At 40.8% G+C, this 17,661-nt stretch overlaps 5 protein-coding genes across 19 annotated transcripts; 2 read left to right on the top strand and 3 right to left on the bottom strand.

Annotated features, from left to right (window-relative positions):
* Positions 1-637: 637 nt before the first annotated feature.
* Positions 638-7,752, bottom strand: LOC124310829 (Fanconi anemia group M protein homolog). Its single transcript, XM_046774881.1, has 8 exons — positions 7,192-7,752; positions 7,000-7,129; positions 6,657-6,925; positions 2,949-6,597; positions 2,016-2,890; positions 1,627-1,875; positions 1,358-1,550; positions 638-1,041 (listed from the first exon to the last, which is right to left on the bottom strand). Exons 1-8 carry the CDS (start codon positions 7,589-7,591, stop codon positions 951-953), a joined length of 5,856 nt encoding a protein of 1,951 aa, XP_046630837.1. The 5' UTR covers positions 7,592-7,752; the 3' UTR covers positions 638-950.
* Positions 7,753-8,042: 290 nt separating this feature from the next.
* LOC124311230 (kelch domain-containing protein 3-like) lies at positions 8,043-10,401 on the top strand. Of its 5 annotated transcripts, none has more exons than XM_046775634.1 (12): positions 8,043-8,197; positions 8,264-8,331; positions 8,533-8,644; positions 8,714-8,820; positions 8,887-9,138; positions 9,202-9,306; positions 9,370-9,478; positions 9,548-9,634; positions 9,721-9,829; positions 9,903-10,018; positions 10,082-10,160; positions 10,243-10,401. In XM_046775634.1, the coding sequence occupies exons 2-12, from the start codon at positions 8,293-8,295 to the stop codon at positions 10,304-10,306; spliced, it is 1,179 nt and encodes a 392-aa protein (XP_046631590.1). In that variant the 5' UTR covers positions 8,043-8,197; positions 8,264-8,292; the 3' UTR covers positions 10,307-10,401. The 5 variants fall into 5 exon arrangements, with proteins under 5 accessions (XP_046631590.1, XP_046631588.1, XP_046631589.1 ...); XM_046775632.1 differs by having other exon boundaries at positions 8,284-8,331; XM_046775633.1 differs by having other exon boundaries at positions 8,044-8,197; positions 8,287-8,331.
* LOC124311315 (upstream stimulatory factor 2-like) lies at positions 10,288-12,374 on the bottom strand. Of its 5 annotated transcripts, none has more exons than XM_046775756.1 (8): positions 12,281-12,374; positions 12,111-12,178; positions 11,778-11,911; positions 11,576-11,698; positions 11,353-11,513; positions 11,141-11,290; positions 10,948-11,079; positions 10,288-10,845 (listed from the first exon to the last, which is right to left on the bottom strand). In XM_046775756.1, exons 2-8 carry the CDS (start codon positions 12,140-12,142, stop codon positions 10,663-10,665), a joined length of 915 nt encoding a protein of 304 aa, XP_046631712.1. In that variant the 5' UTR covers positions 12,143-12,178; positions 12,281-12,374; the 3' UTR covers positions 10,288-10,662. The 5 variants fall into 5 exon arrangements, with proteins under 5 accessions (XP_046631712.1, XP_046631713.1, XP_046631714.1 ...); XM_046775757.1 differs by having other exon boundaries at positions 12,111-12,145; positions 12,213-12,359; XM_046775758.1 differs by having other exon boundaries at positions 12,111-12,151; positions 12,213-12,359.
* A 64-nt stretch (positions 12,375-12,438) lies between these two features.
* Positions 12,439-14,762, top strand: LOC124311209 (WD repeat-containing protein WRAP73-like). 7 transcript variants are annotated; one of them, XM_046775599.1, is made up of 9 exons: positions 12,439-12,719; positions 12,830-12,915; positions 12,997-13,210; positions 13,284-13,466; positions 13,539-13,715; positions 13,779-13,994; positions 14,051-14,162; positions 14,229-14,417; positions 14,475-14,762. In XM_046775599.1, the coding sequence occupies exons 3-9, from the start codon at positions 13,058-13,060 to the stop codon at positions 14,687-14,689; spliced, it is 1,245 nt and encodes a 414-aa protein (XP_046631555.1). In that variant the 5' UTR covers positions 12,439-12,719; positions 12,830-12,915; positions 12,997-13,057; the 3' UTR covers positions 14,690-14,762. The 7 variants fall into 7 exon arrangements, with proteins under 7 accessions (XP_046631555.1, XP_046631556.1, XP_046631554.1 ...); XM_046775600.1 differs by having other exon boundaries at positions 12,873-12,915; XM_046775598.1 differs by lacking the exon at positions 12,830-12,915.
* Positions 14,704-16,097, bottom strand: LOC124311232 (xyloside xylosyltransferase 1-like). The gene is made up of 2 exons (XM_046775637.1): positions 15,541-16,097; positions 14,704-15,481 (listed from the first exon to the last, which is right to left on the bottom strand). Exons 1-2 carry the CDS (start codon positions 16,033-16,035, stop codon positions 14,798-14,800), a joined length of 1,179 nt encoding a protein of 392 aa, XP_046631593.1. The 5' UTR covers positions 16,036-16,097; the 3' UTR covers positions 14,704-14,797.
* Positions 16,098-17,661: the final 1,564 nt, after the last annotated feature.

Genomic DNA, 17,661 nt, shown 5'->3' on the forward strand with positions numbered 1-17,661 from the left:
GAGCCTCCGGTACTCGAGTCCTATGTCTTGGGGAAGTGGTGTACGTGACAGTCTCGCGTTGGTTACTTACGAGCTCCTAATAACGATAAGAAAAAGTAACCGAATCAAGCTAGAGCTTTTGTTTTTCGTGAATCGATCACCAACCGAAGTCTATTCTTATTTTTCTCTATTTACTTCACGATGTTCACAATTTCCTTGTACATTTTATGAAACGTAATCTCTAGTTTAGAAGCGGGCTATTATCCAGCTAGCGCGCTAGCGTCTAGCGCACAATTTGTTATGTCTTAGTGTCATCGTAAAGGAAATCCGCCGGCGGGCTTCTTTCCGGTCTAAATAATAACGCTTCACATGTGAATACGGTGGCGATTGTTTTAGACTGCAGTTCATACGCGAAGTGAAAAGAAGATTGCATTTCACATCTTTCAAAATTCTGTCGCTTACACGTCGTCTTATTGTCGTGAGCTTTCTTCTTGCGCAGAGCGCCAGAAAATGTGTAACAATTATTCTAATTGGGTGCAATTTCATTATGCAGACTATTGATTTTTCAATGTTATTAAAGCCGTTTCAGAACTTTGTGTAATGCTAGTCTTGTAACTCAACGAGCGAATTGTTGTTTTAAAAAATATATAACATGACAAAATAATAAGGTGCATGTATTGAAATTCTATTTACAAGGTCTACCCAATAAGATTTATCTTCGTTCAGGATGAAACAAAAAGAAAATAAGTAAAAAAAATAATAATATGGTTAATCAATTTTACTTTTTTCTCTAAAAATTCGGGTTTTCACTTAAAAAGCACATTATAAATATAAACGCGTTCACCAACACATTTCATTCACATATGTAAGCCAAGAGTTGATCGCGTAATATAATTTATCACAGCAATAATTCATCATGTGCAAATTTTTATTCGTGGCTTTTTGCTAAAGCACAAACTCAAGATAACCACTCATGGCGCGTGGTTAACGCGAAAGGCTTGAACGATATTCCTGGCTTTGCCGGGGGAGATTTTGCATCGCTGGGAGAGTATTTCGACGGAACTGAAAACAAAAACAAACAAAAAAAAAACCATATTTGAATTTAACAAAGTGAAAGCAAAGGAACTGATGAGCCGATAAGATCAAGGAAGTTTAAGACAACAAAAGGAAGGCACGCATTCCTATTCCGTAGCTTTCAGGGAGGAGGAAAGAAAAGAAGAAGAAAGGAAGAGCTAAGAAAGCAAGAGAAAAATTTCCATGTTATTGGAAAAATTTCAGAATCCGCAATAGAAAGCGAACGAAGCAGAAGCTGGTGAAAGAGTGTGTGTGCATAACAGAGAGTTACACAACGAGGGAGAGTAGGCGTTGAGCTTCAAACCTGCATAGAATCTCGCGAAGAGACTTAAACTGAAAGGCCATAAGTAGTGACACAGCCGGGTTGATCTCGGGGATGCGTTGCAAAAACTTTGAAATTCCGTCTTGTTTTGGGTTCAGCTTTTCCATTCTTGGAAGAGACAATCCTCGGAGTGTTTCCTGACGACCCAAATCGTTCAGCAGGCGGGCCGTGTGTTCTATCAGTGTCAAAGACGGGAAAGTTAAACGCTATTTTCGGCGCTTCCGGAAATTGAAAAAAACGTAACAGTTTACCTTGCGACTCGCTGTACAAGACGGATAGATCCGTTTGAGCCAGTGCGGCCAGCGTTTGCAGAAAATACGGCGTATTAGGCTTGAAGATGACAGATGAAGGATCGAGTGCTGGGCACGAGTCGCCTTTGAACCGCGGATCCCTCGACGCTGTCCGATCCGCCTCCACAATCAAATACGGCTTATCGTACAAAAGCGCCAAACGGCGAACCTGCTCCTGCAGTCGGCAGCGGCTGGACCCGTTGGTGAATTCTGAATGGAATATTAAATAGTCGTTAATAAGGCAACTTGGGAATTGGTGGGCCGAGGCTAGAGCCCCCCCCCCCCCCTCCCTTAAAAAAAAAAAAAAAAAAAAAAAAAGTCCGACTAGTTTCTCTGCACTTCCAACTTACCTGAATGTAATTTACGGATGACGCCAAGTTGAGAGCTGAGAACAAAGTCGGCCACATCGAAGGAACAGACGTGAGTAAGGCATCGGTGCTTGACTTGCAGGCAGGAGATGACTTGAGTAGTGGTTGCCACCTGCCTTGAACTGATGAGCAACGTTCGAGGAGGCGATAATGGTGTCGCATTGGAGACAGTGCTACTCGTGGCACTGCTGCTACAGCTAGCAGCTCTACTACTAGAGGCACTACTACCACTACTACTACAGCTATCAGTCATCAAATGTTTGACTGCACTGCTGCTGGGCATCGGTGGAAGTACGGCTCGATCGCTAGCTGGCACCATACTAGTCGGGTTAACAGGCCGGTGAATAGCTTCCACTTTGACACTCAGCTTCGTTGTAGGCTCAACTCGAGTTGAGGCTAATTTATTCAGGGCTGATGTTGGTCTGATTGCGCTCCTCTGTGGAACAACCGACTCCTCGGATTTGATTGATTTCTTCGGAGGAGGGGCGACATCTTCGCTTTCGTCCGAGGAAGAATTGGCATAAACAATTCTTTTGCGTCGCCGGACATTGGCCGAAGTGGTTTGCACTCTATTGGCTGGGATCTGTGGTCGATTGGCTTGAATCTGTTGTGCTCGGGTCCGAGCCGCCCGAGGTGGCAGTTGCGTCATGCGGGGTTCGTCCCAGTGAGTATTTTCCATATTTTCGACATCGCCATCGCTGTCAACACAAAAGGAGTCGAACGCGTATTCAGAATCCTGATCGACGACGGCTTGCGAAAATATTTCGCTACGATTCATCTGTTTGGCTGGTTGGCGGAAGATGAAACCCTGTCGCGCCACGGGGCTCTTGACGCTCTCCATATACACCGCTCGCATCCTTTCAAACCAATCGAATTTAGATTTGCGTTATTAATCTATTTTTAAAAGCTACTTACGTTTCATTGACGGCCTGAGTTCCCAAGTCGTCGACGAAGCTGCCTTCGTAACGGTCTCCGTTATTCGTTTCTTCGAGTTCGTCGGCGGAACACGAACCCTCGACCAGAGAGAGTTCTGCTTCATCGTCGAAGAAGGAACAAGCGGCTTTTCTGGCCGGCTTGGCCAAAGCCTTCCCACGGGCAGTTGGATCTTGTTGTTTCTGAGCAATAGGAGTAGACTGCGTCATTAGCGGGTTTCGCTTTGTCCTCAGCTTCCGGCAAACCAGTGGAGAGTCTTCGTCGCTCGTCACTAGCTGGTGGGCAGCTTGAGCCGGAATGGGCCGCAGCGGAGTAAATTCTGAAATATTGACTGGCTTCGGCGGAGTGGCTTCAATGATGTCTTCATCGGATTCAATGGTAAAAATCGGCGGCGTGGCCTGCCTGGCAGGTTCCGCTTTCTCTACAAACTGTATCGAACTCTCGTCCGTGTCTGGGCCGAAAATGTCTTCCATTTCTCTTCGGATGCCGCTGGAATCTTGAGCCGTCACTGCCGGGTGGATTTCCAAAGGACTCTCTTGCTTCACCTTATCCTTAGAAACTGGAATGCCTTGATTTGAAGGAGGTGATCCCGTCTTCGTTAGCGTCTTTTTATCCGAGTGATCTTTCTCCACCAATTCAATGTCTTCCAAGTCACTGAGATTTAACTCGAAACCTTCGTCCCAGGCAGATTTCAAGTCGACGGCTGCTGATTTATTTAGTGAAAGCTGTTGGATAGGTGCTGCGATGGACTTGACTGGCTGCCGGATAGGTGGTGCGACGGATTTCACTGGCTGTTGGAACTTTAGTTTAGATTGGGCCGGCTCGGGAATGGGAGACGGTGCAATTACATCATCATCGTCCCAACTGTCGGGGAAATTAAGTGAGAAGTCCGCCTTGACGGCCACTGGAACTTCTCTTTTTGGGACCACCTTAAAGTCTGGTGTCTTCTCTTTCCGGATTGGGGATCTCGGCTTGGGCCGAACCGGCGATGGAGAGGGGGTATTTTCCAAGAAATCGAAAACGGGTGATTCCGACAAATGGGAAGGTCCTGCGTTTCTCCTGGGTGGTGTTACGTAAGCAGTAGTAAAAGTCTCCTTTTTAACAGCCTTTGGAGAGCTGGGCAAAGAAGATGAACTGTCAGAGCTGTCGAGAAAATCTACTTCCAGCTCAAAATTCGGCTGAACGTTCTTCACCTTTTTGGTTTCGTTTGCAGGGCCATCATACGTTTCCAGTATATGCACCATCTGAGTGACGGATAAAATACTTTGATCTGCGTCATGCAACGGTTGAACATCCGTTGTACCACCATCTTGTTCCCCATTACAGCATGGAGTATTCTCTTCTTGATTTCGTCGCAAAATAGGAGAATTCACATCCATTTTAAGCCGTTTGGCCGGTGCTGGTGTGGAAGTGGCCCCCCACTCTAACGACCGTTTGACTGGTCCCTTCTTGCGGCGCTGAGAAAGTATAGGTGACGGATCCAGAAACCAAGTAGAGGATTCTAATTCAGATATTGGTGGCGTCTGGGCTACGCTTGATGAATTCATGTCCAATTTCGCGTCATAATGGCAAAGGCTATCCCGCTTCCATACGGAATTAGTGGCATCGGACGATGAGGCAGTTGCAACTGGCAAAGGAGTAGAAGAAGACTTGAAAGGCAGCCGTGCGGTTGTTATGTCACTAATTGAAGTGTTTGTCTGTCCGGCTTTCCCCTGCAATCGATCTGATGTCAAGCCGTTGGGCAGAATATGGACGAACGACGATTGCAACACGACTGGAGTAGTCGGCTCTCCAGCTACAAGCTGATGGAATGACTTGGAAGATGAAGATGGACTCGGGCTTAACTTGTCTGGCGACACGTCGAAACAAAATGGCGGCGGACTAGGAACATGTGGGCAATCGATTTTCGTGGACATTCTTTGAAATAAATTGAGAAAGTCTTGGCTATAGAGTCCAGAGTGGCTCATTGACGAATCTGGAGCTCTTGAATCCCGCGAGAAGTTCTTTTTGACGTCGTCCGGGGAGATAACGTCGCACCTAATATCCAAGGGAGGCTCTATGGAAGATGAAATGACGTCGCCGTCAAATTCTCGTACATCCGTCTTATCCCGCTGCTGGTAATTGTCATCTCGATCGTCTCGTCGCGATTGGATGTACTCGAGAATGTTGACATAGTTTTTCGTTAGTGTCGAATGGCCGACGGTGAGAGAAGGCTGAAGTGAGTGCTGCCATAGCGACCACTTATTCAGATTGAGCGTTGGTTCGTCATTTATCACTTCGTAGCTAGAACCAGCCGCATTGGATTCGGGTAGAACCGGCACAAGTTGATTGGTTTGAAAGTTGCGTGCCCAATAATCCGTCTCCGTGTCCGATAGATAGTAGCACTTGGTTGTCCGGGGTCTTCGACTGGTGATGGTGGAGTTGCTGCTGCTAACGGACGGACCGCTGGTCTTTTGTGGACGGCTCGTCGGAGGCGGGAAGGCTGCGATATGCATGGGCATTTCATGACAGCGCGGCGACAAATGTCTTGGAATCAAACGGGGTTCTTGCTTCAATAGAAACTCTTTCAATTTGGGATTTCCGACGATGTTCTTGAGCAGATTCTTCTTTTTTAACATGCTCTGATTGTATGCATGCTCTTCCTTGCCTTCCGTCATTAACATGACAATTCTTCCGTCACGCTGCCTACCGGTACGGCCGCATCGCTGGGCAAGGCGCACAGGGGATTTGTGAACGTCATAGCAGATGATCATATCGACGTCGCCAATGTCCAGTCCTTCTTCGCCGACACACGTTGCCACCAGAGTGTTATAGTCGCCTTCACTGAACTGCTTGATGACGCGAATCTGATCGGCTTGAGTGAATCCTTTAGTTTTAACGCCACCCGAGCTGTTACCGTGTCCGACAAAGGACATGGCTTTAATGAGAGGAGCATATTCTTCAAGAAGCGCCACGATCTCGTTAACTGAGTCACGATATTGACTAAAGATCATCACACGTGTTGGTCTGCCCTCCTTTTCTGCTTTTTGGAAATGTTCAAGTACAATTTCTTTTAGCCTTGTCAACTTTGGGTGACTGACGGCAGAGCCTATCTGACAGTCGTTGCCAAATTTGGATTTAAGATCGCTCATCATTTCGAGGAATCCGGTCACTTTGACCAATTCTGTTCGAGTTCGATTGTGGCCAGTTTCACCATCAGCTGCATCTGTCTTTCCAGCCAAGAAGTTGTAGAATCCGCGAATGCCATGCTGCAGTAGAAGCTCTAAGGCGTGAGTCAGAGTGATACAGAGAGCGAAATCTCCTTCCATTATCCCCGATCGACTGCGATGAAAGTTGTCGGGTGGATTTTGCCGGAACTTATCACGTGCTTGTAGCAGCATGTACTTAGATAGAGAACCAATGTCTTTAGAGAAAAAAACGCCTGATTCTATCAATCGTCGAGCACACACGCTAAATATGTTAAGAAACGTATCACGGACTTGAGTGATCTCAGGTCCAAGAGGTACCACCACTCTATCCATTGTTCTAGCATGAGCGTAAGGCACTATATCAGGAGATTCTTCATTACGTACTTCCAATTTTGCGATGCGTAAATTCACAATTACTTGTTGAATAGCTTTCAGGTCGCTCCCTTAAGAATAAAATAAGGATGATTATGCATTGAACAAAAAACATTTCAGAAAAAGTTACCTGGTGTAGCACTTAAGGCTAAAATCCGGAAAACAGCTCCGTGGTTGCACAGTTCTTGAACTACCTGAACGTAAGCGTAGTTTCCTAATGCTTTGTGGGCCTCGTCGAGAACTAAGCATTTGATTTCACTGGCTGGAAAAGCTGCACGACTGATATCGTTGGTAAGAATTTGTGGCGTAAGGAAAAACACTCTTTTCTCTCTCCATTGTGTTTTCCGATCAGCTGGACTCATTGCTCCAGTCATCTCACTTGTAGAATCTAAGGGCAATCTGTTTGATTATGATGATGATGATTATTATTATTATTATTATATATTATGATTATTATATTATTATATTATTACCCCATGATCTCATAACAGGCCTGAATTTGTTGAGCAACCAGTGGTTTTGTGGGAGCCATAAAAATAATTTTGCCTCTGGGATACCATCGGAAAAAATTGTACATCACAACAGCAGCTATTAAAGTTTTCCCTAAATAAAGATTTGTGAAGTAGATTCATAAAAAGTTATGTTTAAAAAAGTCTGTAACTAACCTAATCCAGTCGGTAGAGTAACCAAAGTATTGTGAAACAAACAAGTTTCGACAATATCTCTTTGATATTTCCTTACTGGTTTGTTTGTGGGATAAAACCAGGTGTCCCCTGCTCCCATATCAAATCCTGGCAAGTGTTCTTCAAGAGTTGCTGCAGTGGTTTCAGTTGAGTAGCCAGATGTTGAAGATGCTGAAGATTTTGCTGACACCACATTTTTATTGTTATTTGACTCATACTCTCTAAGACTTTCTTCGAGGGCCTGTCGCAATAAATCATCGTCTTCATCACTGTCAAGTGTCGCTGAAGCTTTATTTGATATTGCTTTTCTTGACAAATTAGGATCTGTTGATTTAGGACCATTTTGCCATGACTGAAATAACGTCTGTTGTTTTTTACTCATTTTCAATCGAGTCAATAGTAACTACACATCAAAACACCATCACTCGAATAAAATTTGTTTCTTCGATTGCTTTTTTTTAATGAAAACGTTTTAATCTGGAACTGGATTTTTCGTAGAAAAATAGCTGATACGAGTTATCAATTTGATTTTGAAAATGAATCTTTTCAATCTTCGTCTGCTGCAGGGAAGCCCTCTTTTAGAAAAATTTACAACTAAAAAAGCAATATAAAAAATTTGAACAAAAAGCAAAAATATACTTGATAGTATACTAGATATGGAGTACACATTTTGAAGTACGTCAAAATTTCTAAAATTATAGATGAAATAATTATTTTATATCAAGAATTAATTTTTTCGAGACGACTTTAGAGAATATCCGCCAGGGGTTGGCACCGGCTAGCGCCCTGCGGCCCCTCCAGCCAGCAGTGATGAGTGAAGTGGGCATGAATTTCGTCTGCTGTTACCCTTCCGAGTTCATTCTCGGTGTGTAATGTTGATAAATTTTCTCGTCTCGTGGACGCTCAACAGAGATCTGAATTGAAAAGACATTTATGTGCCTTATTTCGTGCAATTTGCAAATGCAGTAAACCTTTTCATTATTTACTTGTGAGTTAAGAGTCTAGATCCTCTTACATATTTATACCTACAAATTCTTGGTGATGTGATTTTCAGTTTATATTTGTGTTGATTAGTAGGTAGGGATGCCGTGGACGGTCCGATTAGAAGGGGGTCCTCGCAGGGTAAGTAGTACATTTAAACATTTGCAATCTTTTAACAGCAATTTACACAGTTTACTTAATATTGAATTGTATGTTAACTTATTATTTTCACATATTAATTTACAATTACCTATTTACTTTAGAAATCACTTTAATATTTTGCTAAAAATTAGACCTACTAAGTACCAACAACTTAGACATTTATTTATTTCGTCCTTATAGGTAAATCATGCTGCGGTTGCTGTACATGAAAAAATATTCTCATTTGGTGGATACTGCACTGGTGATGATTATAAATTGAAAAGGCCCATGGATGTTCATGTGTTGAACACTGGTATGATTTCTATAAACATACAATTGTAACAACAATTCCATTTCATTTTCCATTATTTTTTGTCAACAGTTAACTACAGATGGAATGCTGTAAAAACCCCAGATATCAGTAGTCCTCAGTATTATTTAATACCATATCAACGTTATGGACATACTGCTGTTGTGCAAAATGACTTGGTATGCTTGTTTTATGTTATAATTAATTGCTAAATTAATTAATATGTTCTACTTTAATATGTCTAGGTATTTATTTGGGGTGGACGGAATGATGAAGCCGCGTGCAATGTATTATTCTGCTTTGATACGACTAATCACATGTGGTCACAACCAAAAGTTTGCGGAGACATTCCTGGAGCCAGGGATGGGCATTCTGCTTGCGTTATTAATAATTGCATGTACGTTTTTGGTGGGTACGAAGAAGATACTGACCAGTTTTCTCAAGATGTGCACATGTTAGATCTGAAAAAAATGGAGTGGAGACATTTGAAGATTAAAGTAAATATTTTATTTTGTGCGTGCAGCCTATTCAGCGTACTAACATTTGTTTGACATTTTAAGGGGGAGCCACCTAGTTATCGGGACTTCCACTCAGCCACAGCAATAGGCAGCTACATGTACATCTTTGGTGGTCGCGGTAACCAGTCGGGTCCACATCACTCTAGAGTAAGTTAAAAAAGTCACTTAAAATTTATAAACATCCTTAAGTCATCTCAAATGATCCGCTAGGACGAAGTTTACTGTGATCAAATCGTGTTTTTGGATACTCGAGGGCAGCGATGGCATCGGCCTAGTGTAACAGGATTTCGTCCTCTTGGAAGGAGAAGCCATTCAGCATGTAAGGAATATACGGTTTTATTTCCCTGAACAGACGCTCATACATGCGATTTTTGCTATGTTGTTTTAGTTACCTACAAGGGCAGCCTTTTTGTTTTTGGTGGATTCAACGGCATTCTTCAGAAACATTATAACGATCTGTTGCGGTATGATCCTGGTATGAATTGAACTCAACCTCGATTGCTGGAAAAATACCACCGATTTCACGTTGAATTTCATTTGTAATTTCATTTGTAATTTCAGAAAATTGTCGTTGGTCTGTTGTGAGACCAAGAGGTCATGGGCCATGCGCAAGGCGACGTCAATCGTGTTGTGTTATCGGTGACCGAGTCTTCCTTTTCGGCGGAACTAGGTTGATAAATTTTGGTTTTATAACTTATCTTGTAGCAGCAGTTTTATGTAATGAAGCTGTTGTCCTTGTCTAGCCCACATCCTGATCCGAATCTGAATTCTGCAAATCAGCAACGTGACGACTATCCTGGATTGGAACCTATTGAAGCCCGTTTGATGGATCACAATGATTTATTTGTTCTTGATTTTGGTAAGCGGCAGTTGACAATATTGTATACTTATCATCTCGTTAACTCTTTCAATTACATTTCAGCGCCTACGTTAAAGACAATGGCAATTACGAACGTTATAAAGCACAAGCTTAATGTTGAAGCCTTACCCGAGTCGATTAGGTATTGATTTAAAAAATAATCGCTTAATATATTAAGCTTAAGCTGTTTCATAATATTATTTGACAATGCTTTATTTTTTCAGATTCGAAATTAGAGCAATGACTCTTCCGAATAGTGTAACGAAGCCTTTAAACAATGCTGGATAGTTTATTTGTCTAGTATTAAACCATTTTGTTTTACCTTCTTATTTTGACTGGTTGAATTGTACAAGGATATGTTCAAATAAGTAATTTGAACGCGATTACTTTACATTCATTTAAGAAACGGGAGAGGTTCTCCTATGGTCAGTTCAGAAGTTAAAACATTGCAGCAGGTATAGAGTAACAGTTACCGAAGACCGTGGGAAATGCAAACAACCAAATTGTGTTTTGTTTCACCGACATAAAATGAAAACAAACATTCAATCCTAATTTATACAGACGACACGCGCAAAGTTCACTATTCATTTAAAAGTTAACGAAACAAATTCCCAACAAACAAAAGGGTCGTGACCTATACCGATTTAGCCTTTGCCAATTCCCGACATGTGTAACTGTTCCAATTCTTTTCTCAAGGCAGCATTCTCCGCTTGCAACTCTTCCACGTGATGCTCTGACTGGCGAAGTGCTTCAGCTAATCGCTGATTGGCAGTTCGGATATCGGTGATGTAGTCACACGCTTTGGAAAGGATTCCACCTTTACTCTGCTGCAATGAAAACGCCCAAGCAGAACACACACGAGTTTTTTTTTTAACAAGATTTGCAAAAAGGAATAGGTAGCTTTCAACTAAAAATATAGATTTTGTTACCTGACCAGTTTTTCCTGCGTCATTGTGAACGGAATCGGGCATGATTTTTCCTAACTTGAGAATCCAGTTGTTGATTTTGTCTCTTCGACGGCGTTCAACTTCGTTATGGCTTACTCTACGGCGGTCGTCTCTCTATAAAAGGAAAATAGGAAAATTACATCCATCCCGTCTATAATTTTTAAAGACAACTTACAGGTTCTCCATGCCCAGCGCTTGAAGAAGTAGATTCTCGACTATTTTGGATACTTCTTTCTGGAACATTGCCTCTTGGAGCAATAGTACGTGGTGTTCCTCCAGTCAACATGTCTGTGGCTGCTCCAACAATGAAAAATTGGCCGTCTCTCTGCGAAGAGAAAATTGGGGTTAAATTTTTGTGAATACAATTTCAAAGACAAATAAACATACAGTTTCTCCGTGCACAGCACTTGCTCTTGAACCAGAAGATTCGCGACTAACTGGTATAGTCCTCTCTGGAACACTGCCTCTGGGAGCGATCGTACGTTGTGTACCTGTATTCAACATGTCGGGTGCTGCACCAACAATGTAGAATTGCGTAGAATGGCCAGCTAAATTAGATATAAAAAAAGTAATGAATTATTATCCATTATGGAATATCAAATACATTTACTGTTGAGAGGGTTTATGAGTGCTGGCTGGGTAGTTCCAGAAGTGAAATTACCAGTTACAATTTGTGGTAATTCTATCATTTCACCAGAAGAGCCAACTTGCATTACCCTATACATGACAGCATCTAATGCACAAAATAAGATTACAATATGTATTAAAAAGACATGAACAAGTAAAAAAATGTAAATATAAAAATAACATACTCTCATTTGATCCTGAATTTCCATCAAGGTCAGCAGAAGTCAAAGTTCCTTCTTCTTCTACTATAGTGATTCCAGGGGCAAGAATTCGGTTGTCAACCAACATTTCAGGATCATCTACACTGTCTTTGTCAGGGCTACATCAGACCAACAATACAGTTAGTCAATCAGTTAATGAGAGAAGTCAGATTATAAACATATCAATGCCTAGTTAACTTTATGTTACAAAGCCATGCTAAAACAATTCTTGAAGCCAATAACAAAGCTGTTCTTAGCCAGAACTCTTACAGACTACTCACGATAATGCAATCGAAAATGAAGAGGTTGAAAACGTACCTATTCCCAATTCCTTGTTCAAGGCTGTCCATGTCCTGTTACTGTCCAAAAACAAGGTTAAAGTCGAACTAGAAGAAAACAAAAGAATGAAAAAAAACCCACGAGGTGATAAATATTTTTCAAATTTGAACGAAGGAAAATGAAAAAGTCACGGGATCAGTGGAAGTCACCTGACCAGTCCCTTCTGCAATCAGATTTTAGCCTTTAGGTTACGTCGCCCTTTACTCGACCATAACTTTATAAGGAAAGGCAAGCCAGCTCAGAGACATCTGTAGTTTAAAAAAAACAATATGTCGATAAAAAAAATAAGCGAAAGGGTTTCCTTTGTGAGATTCTAATATTGGAGGTTATATTTGGTCACATATGACGCACACATGAAACTTAATGACGCTATGTAATAATTATGGAATAAGCTAGTGTGATTGTGATAAGATAACGACTTAACGAGTGTAGCGTGTAGGTGGTAGGTGTAGCGGCCAATTCGATGAGGGAGAGAGCAGAGGAGCACATGAATTTTTTAGGCCTACATACACAGGCTACCACCCAAAAGCATGCCAACAGGAACAGCCCTACAGCCTGCAGCTACAGCCTACAATCGTCTGCTCAGTTGTAATTATTTAAGCTCTTTTCTTTGCTTTGTTGACATTGAAATTTATTTTTAATTCATGGTTGGTCATGGTTCCTTTTTTTGTGTTTGTGCGCGTTTTGAACGGTTAAAGTCAACTTCATCTTACCTCTTGCTTTTGTGAATTTATGTGACAGTGCTACGTGCTACTGCCTACTGTTATAATTTACAAATTTCATGGTATGGATTTTTTAATGTTGTGAACTTGTAATACGTAAACGACAAAGTTATACTTATCCATGATTCAATTTCTTTTTGCAGTTTTCCACTGTTTTTGTATATCCTGTATTACACATAGGCATGAAACAAAACGGAAGTTTTCATGGAGTGTCATTCGTTTCGACTGTCAAATGGCCTTTTCTCATTCTCACCAAATGGACTCTTAGCTGCTTTTTGTAATCAACAAAGACTTACTGTATGCCTGATTTCAGACTTTCAACCAATTCGGGTGATACAGTGCTCTGAAATTGTTGAGGTTGGTTTATTGTACAGTCAACTATACATTTAACAGTTTTTTTTAAATAATTTGAGCACCCATTTTAATCAAGCAAATAGAATGGAGCACTGATTCAGAGCTTTTATTAAGTGCCTACATTAAAAAGGGTAAACTTGAAGTGTGGTCAGTAGCTCAACCAGAATGGAAATGCAAAATATCAACTGGCAGCCTTGGACTTATTACAGCACAGTTTGCTCCTTCTTCCCGTCATGTCCTTACAACTGCAAGACTACATGTAGACACAATGCTACATTAATGATTCTTTTGTTGATTACAAAATGTGCATCATTCTCTTTTTCCGCTGCAGTTGAGAATAACCATATGGTCCCTTAGTGATCAGAATGTTTGCCATATAAATCTACCAAAAGCGGCCAATCCAGGTATAGATTTTTGTGTTGGAGGGACTCACATGGCTGTTGTCGAAAGAAGAATGGCTCTGGATTGTGTCGCCATTTACTCATGTGATACATGGACCCAAGTCACTGTAAGTTTTTAAATATTACCTTTTTGATTCTCTAATTCCCTCGTTGTAATCTTCTGCTCGAAGCTAATAGATTGCGCAGCCGTCGATATTGGTGGTGTGAAATGGTCTCCAGACGGTTCCAAAATAGCAATCTGGGACGGAATAAGTCATTCGGGAAAGCTTGGGATTTATTTAATCAGTGGCTCACAGTTAGCCGAAATAACAAACCTTTTTGGGATTCATAGTATCGAGTGGTCACCCAGTGCGCAAATTCTTGCTGTTGCAACTGTTGGTTCTAAAGTACAAACTTTTAAATATTTATTTTCATTCCATTTCCTATACCTATAGTCTCATAGGTAAAGCTCATAAATCATTTGTCTTGGAATCCTATTGCAACGTTAAATCATCCGGCCAAGATTCGCGAAAGCGCCTGCGTTATTTACTGCGAGTCTGAAGACCAACTGAAATGTGAGTTCTTTTAAAAAACGTTGTTCTTCAATTCAGTTTCTTATTCTTAAAATTCTTTCTTCTCAGATCAAATCGTTGAAGATCGACCTTTTACATTACCAGGCGAATCTTCCGTTGGGCAACTTATTTTGGCCTTTAGTTCTGACGCACGATACTTGGCCGTCTTCGATCAACAACGACCCCGTGTATTATGGATTTGGGAATTGCCTTATTTCTCGCTTAAAAGTGTACTGGTGCATTGCTCCGCGATCAGATGTATTTTCTTTCTTACCTCATCCATAAATTTTTTTACATAAATGAAATATCATCTAGGTTTCAAATGGTCCCATACTGATCCTCGTTTAGCTACCGTCTGTGGAAACGGTAATTTCTATGCCTGGACACCCGTGGGTAGTGCTATTACGGATCTTCGACCTACCAATATAATTGCTTCAGCTCTAAAAGCAGATCGTGCAGATTGGACCGCTAGTGGAGAACATTTGATGATTGCTGGGAAAGATGTAGGCTGTGTGTGCCAAGTAAAATAGTCATTAACAAAAGATTTAACCAGATAAAGCATATCTTGTATAATTTCTGAAATATATATATGGCACCAGTAGAGAGCAAATGTGTTAAGCTAAACATGAATTGGCAAATTAATTATTGGCATCAGGAATTTGACTGTTGCAGTTCCCATGATACAAACTGATAAAACCTTTACATTCATAAAACTGATCAAATATGTCATCATAGCCTTTTGACTTCCACCATTGGCACAATTGCCTATTCCAGTTACAAGGGAGTGTATAAAATAATTGAGGATATTCCAATGCAACAAGTGTGTAGAAATCTTGATCACCCAAATGTCCCTTGAAGCTGTACTTGTCTGTCAAGTTACCTAGTGAAGAATTAGTGAGGAGTGACTGATAGATGACAGACTGCCTCATTTTGTCTAATTTCATCAACACCACTCCACTATTGTAGCCAGGAAAGCCTTTTCCTTTAGGTTCTCCTAGTAATGAAGTCTTGTGTTGATTCCGGTAAACATAGAGTATATGGCGATAAACTGGTGACAATTCAGGAGCTAATCCAAGCAGTTGCTGATCATCAAAGTATTCAAATTGCTGGTTGAGCTTTTCAACGCTGTCCCGGAACTCTGTATCCACATCCACAAATATGAGTCTGGTAACATCAGAAGGGATAATATCTGGTAGTTGCACAGATACATAGAACAGTGCTTGACTGTAATAAGTCCCTTGTTTAACACTAAAATATTGCTGAAGAACTTGAACAGTGGTGACAAACTGCTTGACGAAAGAGTCTATAAAATAGGCTGATACCTGAAATGGAAAACAAGCATTAAAAAAACCTCTACAACAAAGTTCACATAAGGTCTTACTTGTATATTGATTTGAGTTTTCTTTGATTCATTATGAATAATCTCTTTGGCTATTTCCCAGCTACTTGGATCAGTTACCAAATGAAAATGCAAAGCAATGTTTTTGGAGCAGAGTTTGATGAGTGAACGAGTCATTTTTTTGAAATTCCATTTTAGAGCAGCCTTTTGTCCAACGTTACAGAAAATCACAGCAAGATGAATGGCTTCCGTCGACGAAACATTGGCATTCTTGGTATTGGCACTGTAGTAAGTAAGGGCAGAGTTATTCTGGTATTCATCGCCATGTTGAACAGATGCTGAGGGCGTGACATTGTTGAGCACTGCACCTGTCAATCCCGAGATATCTTCACTTGAGCGCAAGTTTCGAAGATTAGAGCCCAACAAATGGGGCCCAAATCTTCGACTCACATTCTTCTCGATTTCGTTATAATACAAGCAAACTAAAAAAGAACATGTAGCAAGCAGGAAAAGAAATAGATGGATTGATTTGGGCATAGAATCACAATAAGCAAATCAACCATCCTCCATAACTACAGGAATATGGTGGCTCCACCTACAAACAGCATTGCCTACGATGATTGCAGTGGCTCTAATGCCATGTTATTTTGAGTTATTCGAGTTTTTTTTTGGCACCGAATTTTGCTATTTTATTTTCAAATTTCACGCCAATCTTATTCATTCGTGCATTAGCAGTCGGGACAGTAGATCAAGTGAATCTGGCTGTGAATCATATCAAAAATCATTATAAACCTAGCTTAATTAAAATTAATCTGTGAAATGTGAGAACTTTCCTGACTAGCATTTATCAATTTTAATTGCCCTTTTGATGCATGGACGGTAGTTTGTCTGTTACTACTATGTAATTTTAATACCTTTTTCTCTTTGCAGATTTGAGGCCAGAGCCAGCCATCATAACCACTCAATATGCAAGTTTTTTTGTGCATGGTGCAGGTGTCAGTCACCAGCAACAATCTCGTTCAGGATCATGGTCAAGATCATCGCTTCGGTAATGATTTCCTTTAATTTTAATTGACCTGTGACTGTGACCTACTAGATATTTGAATTGCATGCATTGCTTCATTACCTGCATCAATGCAGTATTGCAGTGTATTACATGTAAACTTTTAATCCTCCCATTTGTTAACCAATTAGGGTTTACCCAGTTTCTCATTTTCAACTTCTCCTGACTTGTTTTGTTTCTGTAAATATTTATTCGTAACCCATGTTCTATTTTTATATAGATAAAAGAACATCCTAAAAACTACCGATGCCAATCGAGTTACGGATCTCTCTTTTCCCCCTTCCTTTAAATGTCCTCGTGTACGCCCGTATGAATGTGGGTGTATTCACGAGGACACCCTTTTACCCTATCCCGTCTGGTGTTATTTAACTCTTCAGCGGATGGACTTGTGGATGTCTGGCTGTATTTCCCAGGCACAAAGGTAGGACAAAATTGATCTCTATTCTCCTTTTTTGACAATTTTTGTTTGGATTGATTTTAAATCGTTACGTAGTCAGTAGTCACGGAGTACGTTTCTTCCTGAGCTAGGCGTGTTCATGACTGCAACTGTTTTCTCTCTCCGTTTTTGTTTTTTCTCAGTCAGGGTTCACTAAAAATCCCATTTGTTGTACGACTGCAGATCAGGCTTGTTTTGTTTTGTACCTACAATTTTTTCTGTGGGTAATACATCACATTTGAAAATATTTGAACTTTGAACACTTCAAGCAAAGTTCAACAAGACCATTTGTTGACCAAGCCTCACCGGTACCTCCTCGTTTTGAGTTATCCGAGTTATTATTTTTTGGCACATAATTTTACTATTTTAGTTTACATGTGTAGACTGATTTGGGTTGGTGGGGTGGAAACCAACATTTATTTCGCTGATTCCATAAACTCTGGTGAATCGTCTAAAGTAATACGCGGTAATACGTCATGGAGCATCAAGTGAACTCAAACCAAATTTTGATTAAGCCGACAACTAAGATCACTTTATATTAATTTGGCAGCAGCATTTACAATCTTTTATATTTTATGTGAATTTTGGCGGTTTTCATCATGTGAAGAGACTCGTTAGAGATAGGGAACACGACAGAGAATCAATACAGCTAAAGATGACGTCC

This window comes from Daphnia pulicaria, chromosome 8 (genome assembly GCF_021234035.1).
Source record: "Daphnia pulicaria isolate SC F1-1A chromosome 8, SC_F0-13Bv2, whole genome shotgun sequence".
Taxonomy (NCBI): Eukaryota; Metazoa; Arthropoda; class Branchiopoda; order Diplostraca; family Daphniidae; genus Daphnia; species Daphnia pulicaria.

What these genes read in the sequence shown, in the direction of transcription:
- LOC124310829 (XM_046774881.1), bottom strand. Translation starts at nt 7,591, where the DNA reads ATGAGTAAAAAACAACAGACGTTATTTCAGTCATGGCAAAATGGTCCT. An exon ending in TACTCTACCGACTGGATTAG is followed by an intron (nt 7,130 to 7,191) that starts GTTAGTTACAGA and finishes ATCTTTATTTAG; the next exon opens with GGAAAACTTTAATAGCTGCT. An exon ending in AGCCTTAAGTGCTACACCAG is followed by an intron (nt 6,598 to 6,656) that starts GTAACTTTTTCT and finishes TTTATTCTTAAG; the next exon opens with GGAGCGACCTGAAAGCTATT.
- LOC124311230 (XM_046775634.1), top strand. Translation starts at nt 8,293, where the DNA reads ATGCCGTGGACGGTCCGATTAGAAGGGGGTCCTCGCAGG. An exon ending in CGGGTCCACATCACTCTAGA is followed by an intron (nt 9,307 to 9,369) that starts GTAAGTTAAAAA and finishes ATGATCCGCTAG; the next exon opens with GACGAAGTTTACTGTGATCA. An exon ending in TCTGTTGCGGTATGATCCTG is followed by an intron (nt 9,635 to 9,720) that starts GTATGAATTGAA and finishes TTGTAATTTCAG; the next exon opens with AAAATTGTCGTTGGTCTGTT.
- LOC124311315 (XM_046775756.1), bottom strand. Translation starts at nt 12,142, where the DNA reads ATGGACAGCCTTGAACAAGGAATTGGGAATAG. An exon ending in GAACAAGGAATTGGGAATAG is followed by an intron (nt 11,912 to 12,110) that starts GTACGTTTTCAA and finishes GGTCTGATGTAG; the next exon opens with CCCTGACAAAGACAGTGTAG. An exon ending in AAATTCAGGATCAAATGAGA is followed by an intron (nt 11,699 to 11,777) that starts GTATGTTATTTT and finishes TTTGTGCATTAG; the next exon opens with ATGCTGTCATGTATAGGGTA.
- LOC124311209 (XM_046775599.1), top strand. Translation starts at nt 13,058, where the DNA reads ATGGAGTGTCATTCGTTTCGACTGTCAAATGGCCTTTTCTCATTCTCA. An exon ending in TTACAACTGCAAGACTACAT is followed by an intron (nt 13,467 to 13,538) that starts GTAGACACAATG and finishes TTTCCGCTGCAG; the next exon opens with TTGAGAATAACCATATGGTC. An exon ending in ATACATGGACCCAAGTCACT is followed by an intron (nt 13,716 to 13,778) that starts GTAAGTTTTTAA and finishes TTCTGCTCGAAG; the next exon opens with CTAATAGATTGCGCAGCCGT.
- LOC124311232 (XM_046775637.1), bottom strand. Translation starts at nt 16,035, where the DNA reads ATGCCCAAATCAATCCATCTATTTCTTTTCCTGCTTGCTACATGTTCT. An exon ending in AAACTCAAATCAATATACAA is followed by an intron (nt 15,482 to 15,540) that starts GTAAGACCTTAT and finishes TTTCCATTTCAG; the next exon opens with GTATCAGCCTATTTTATAGA.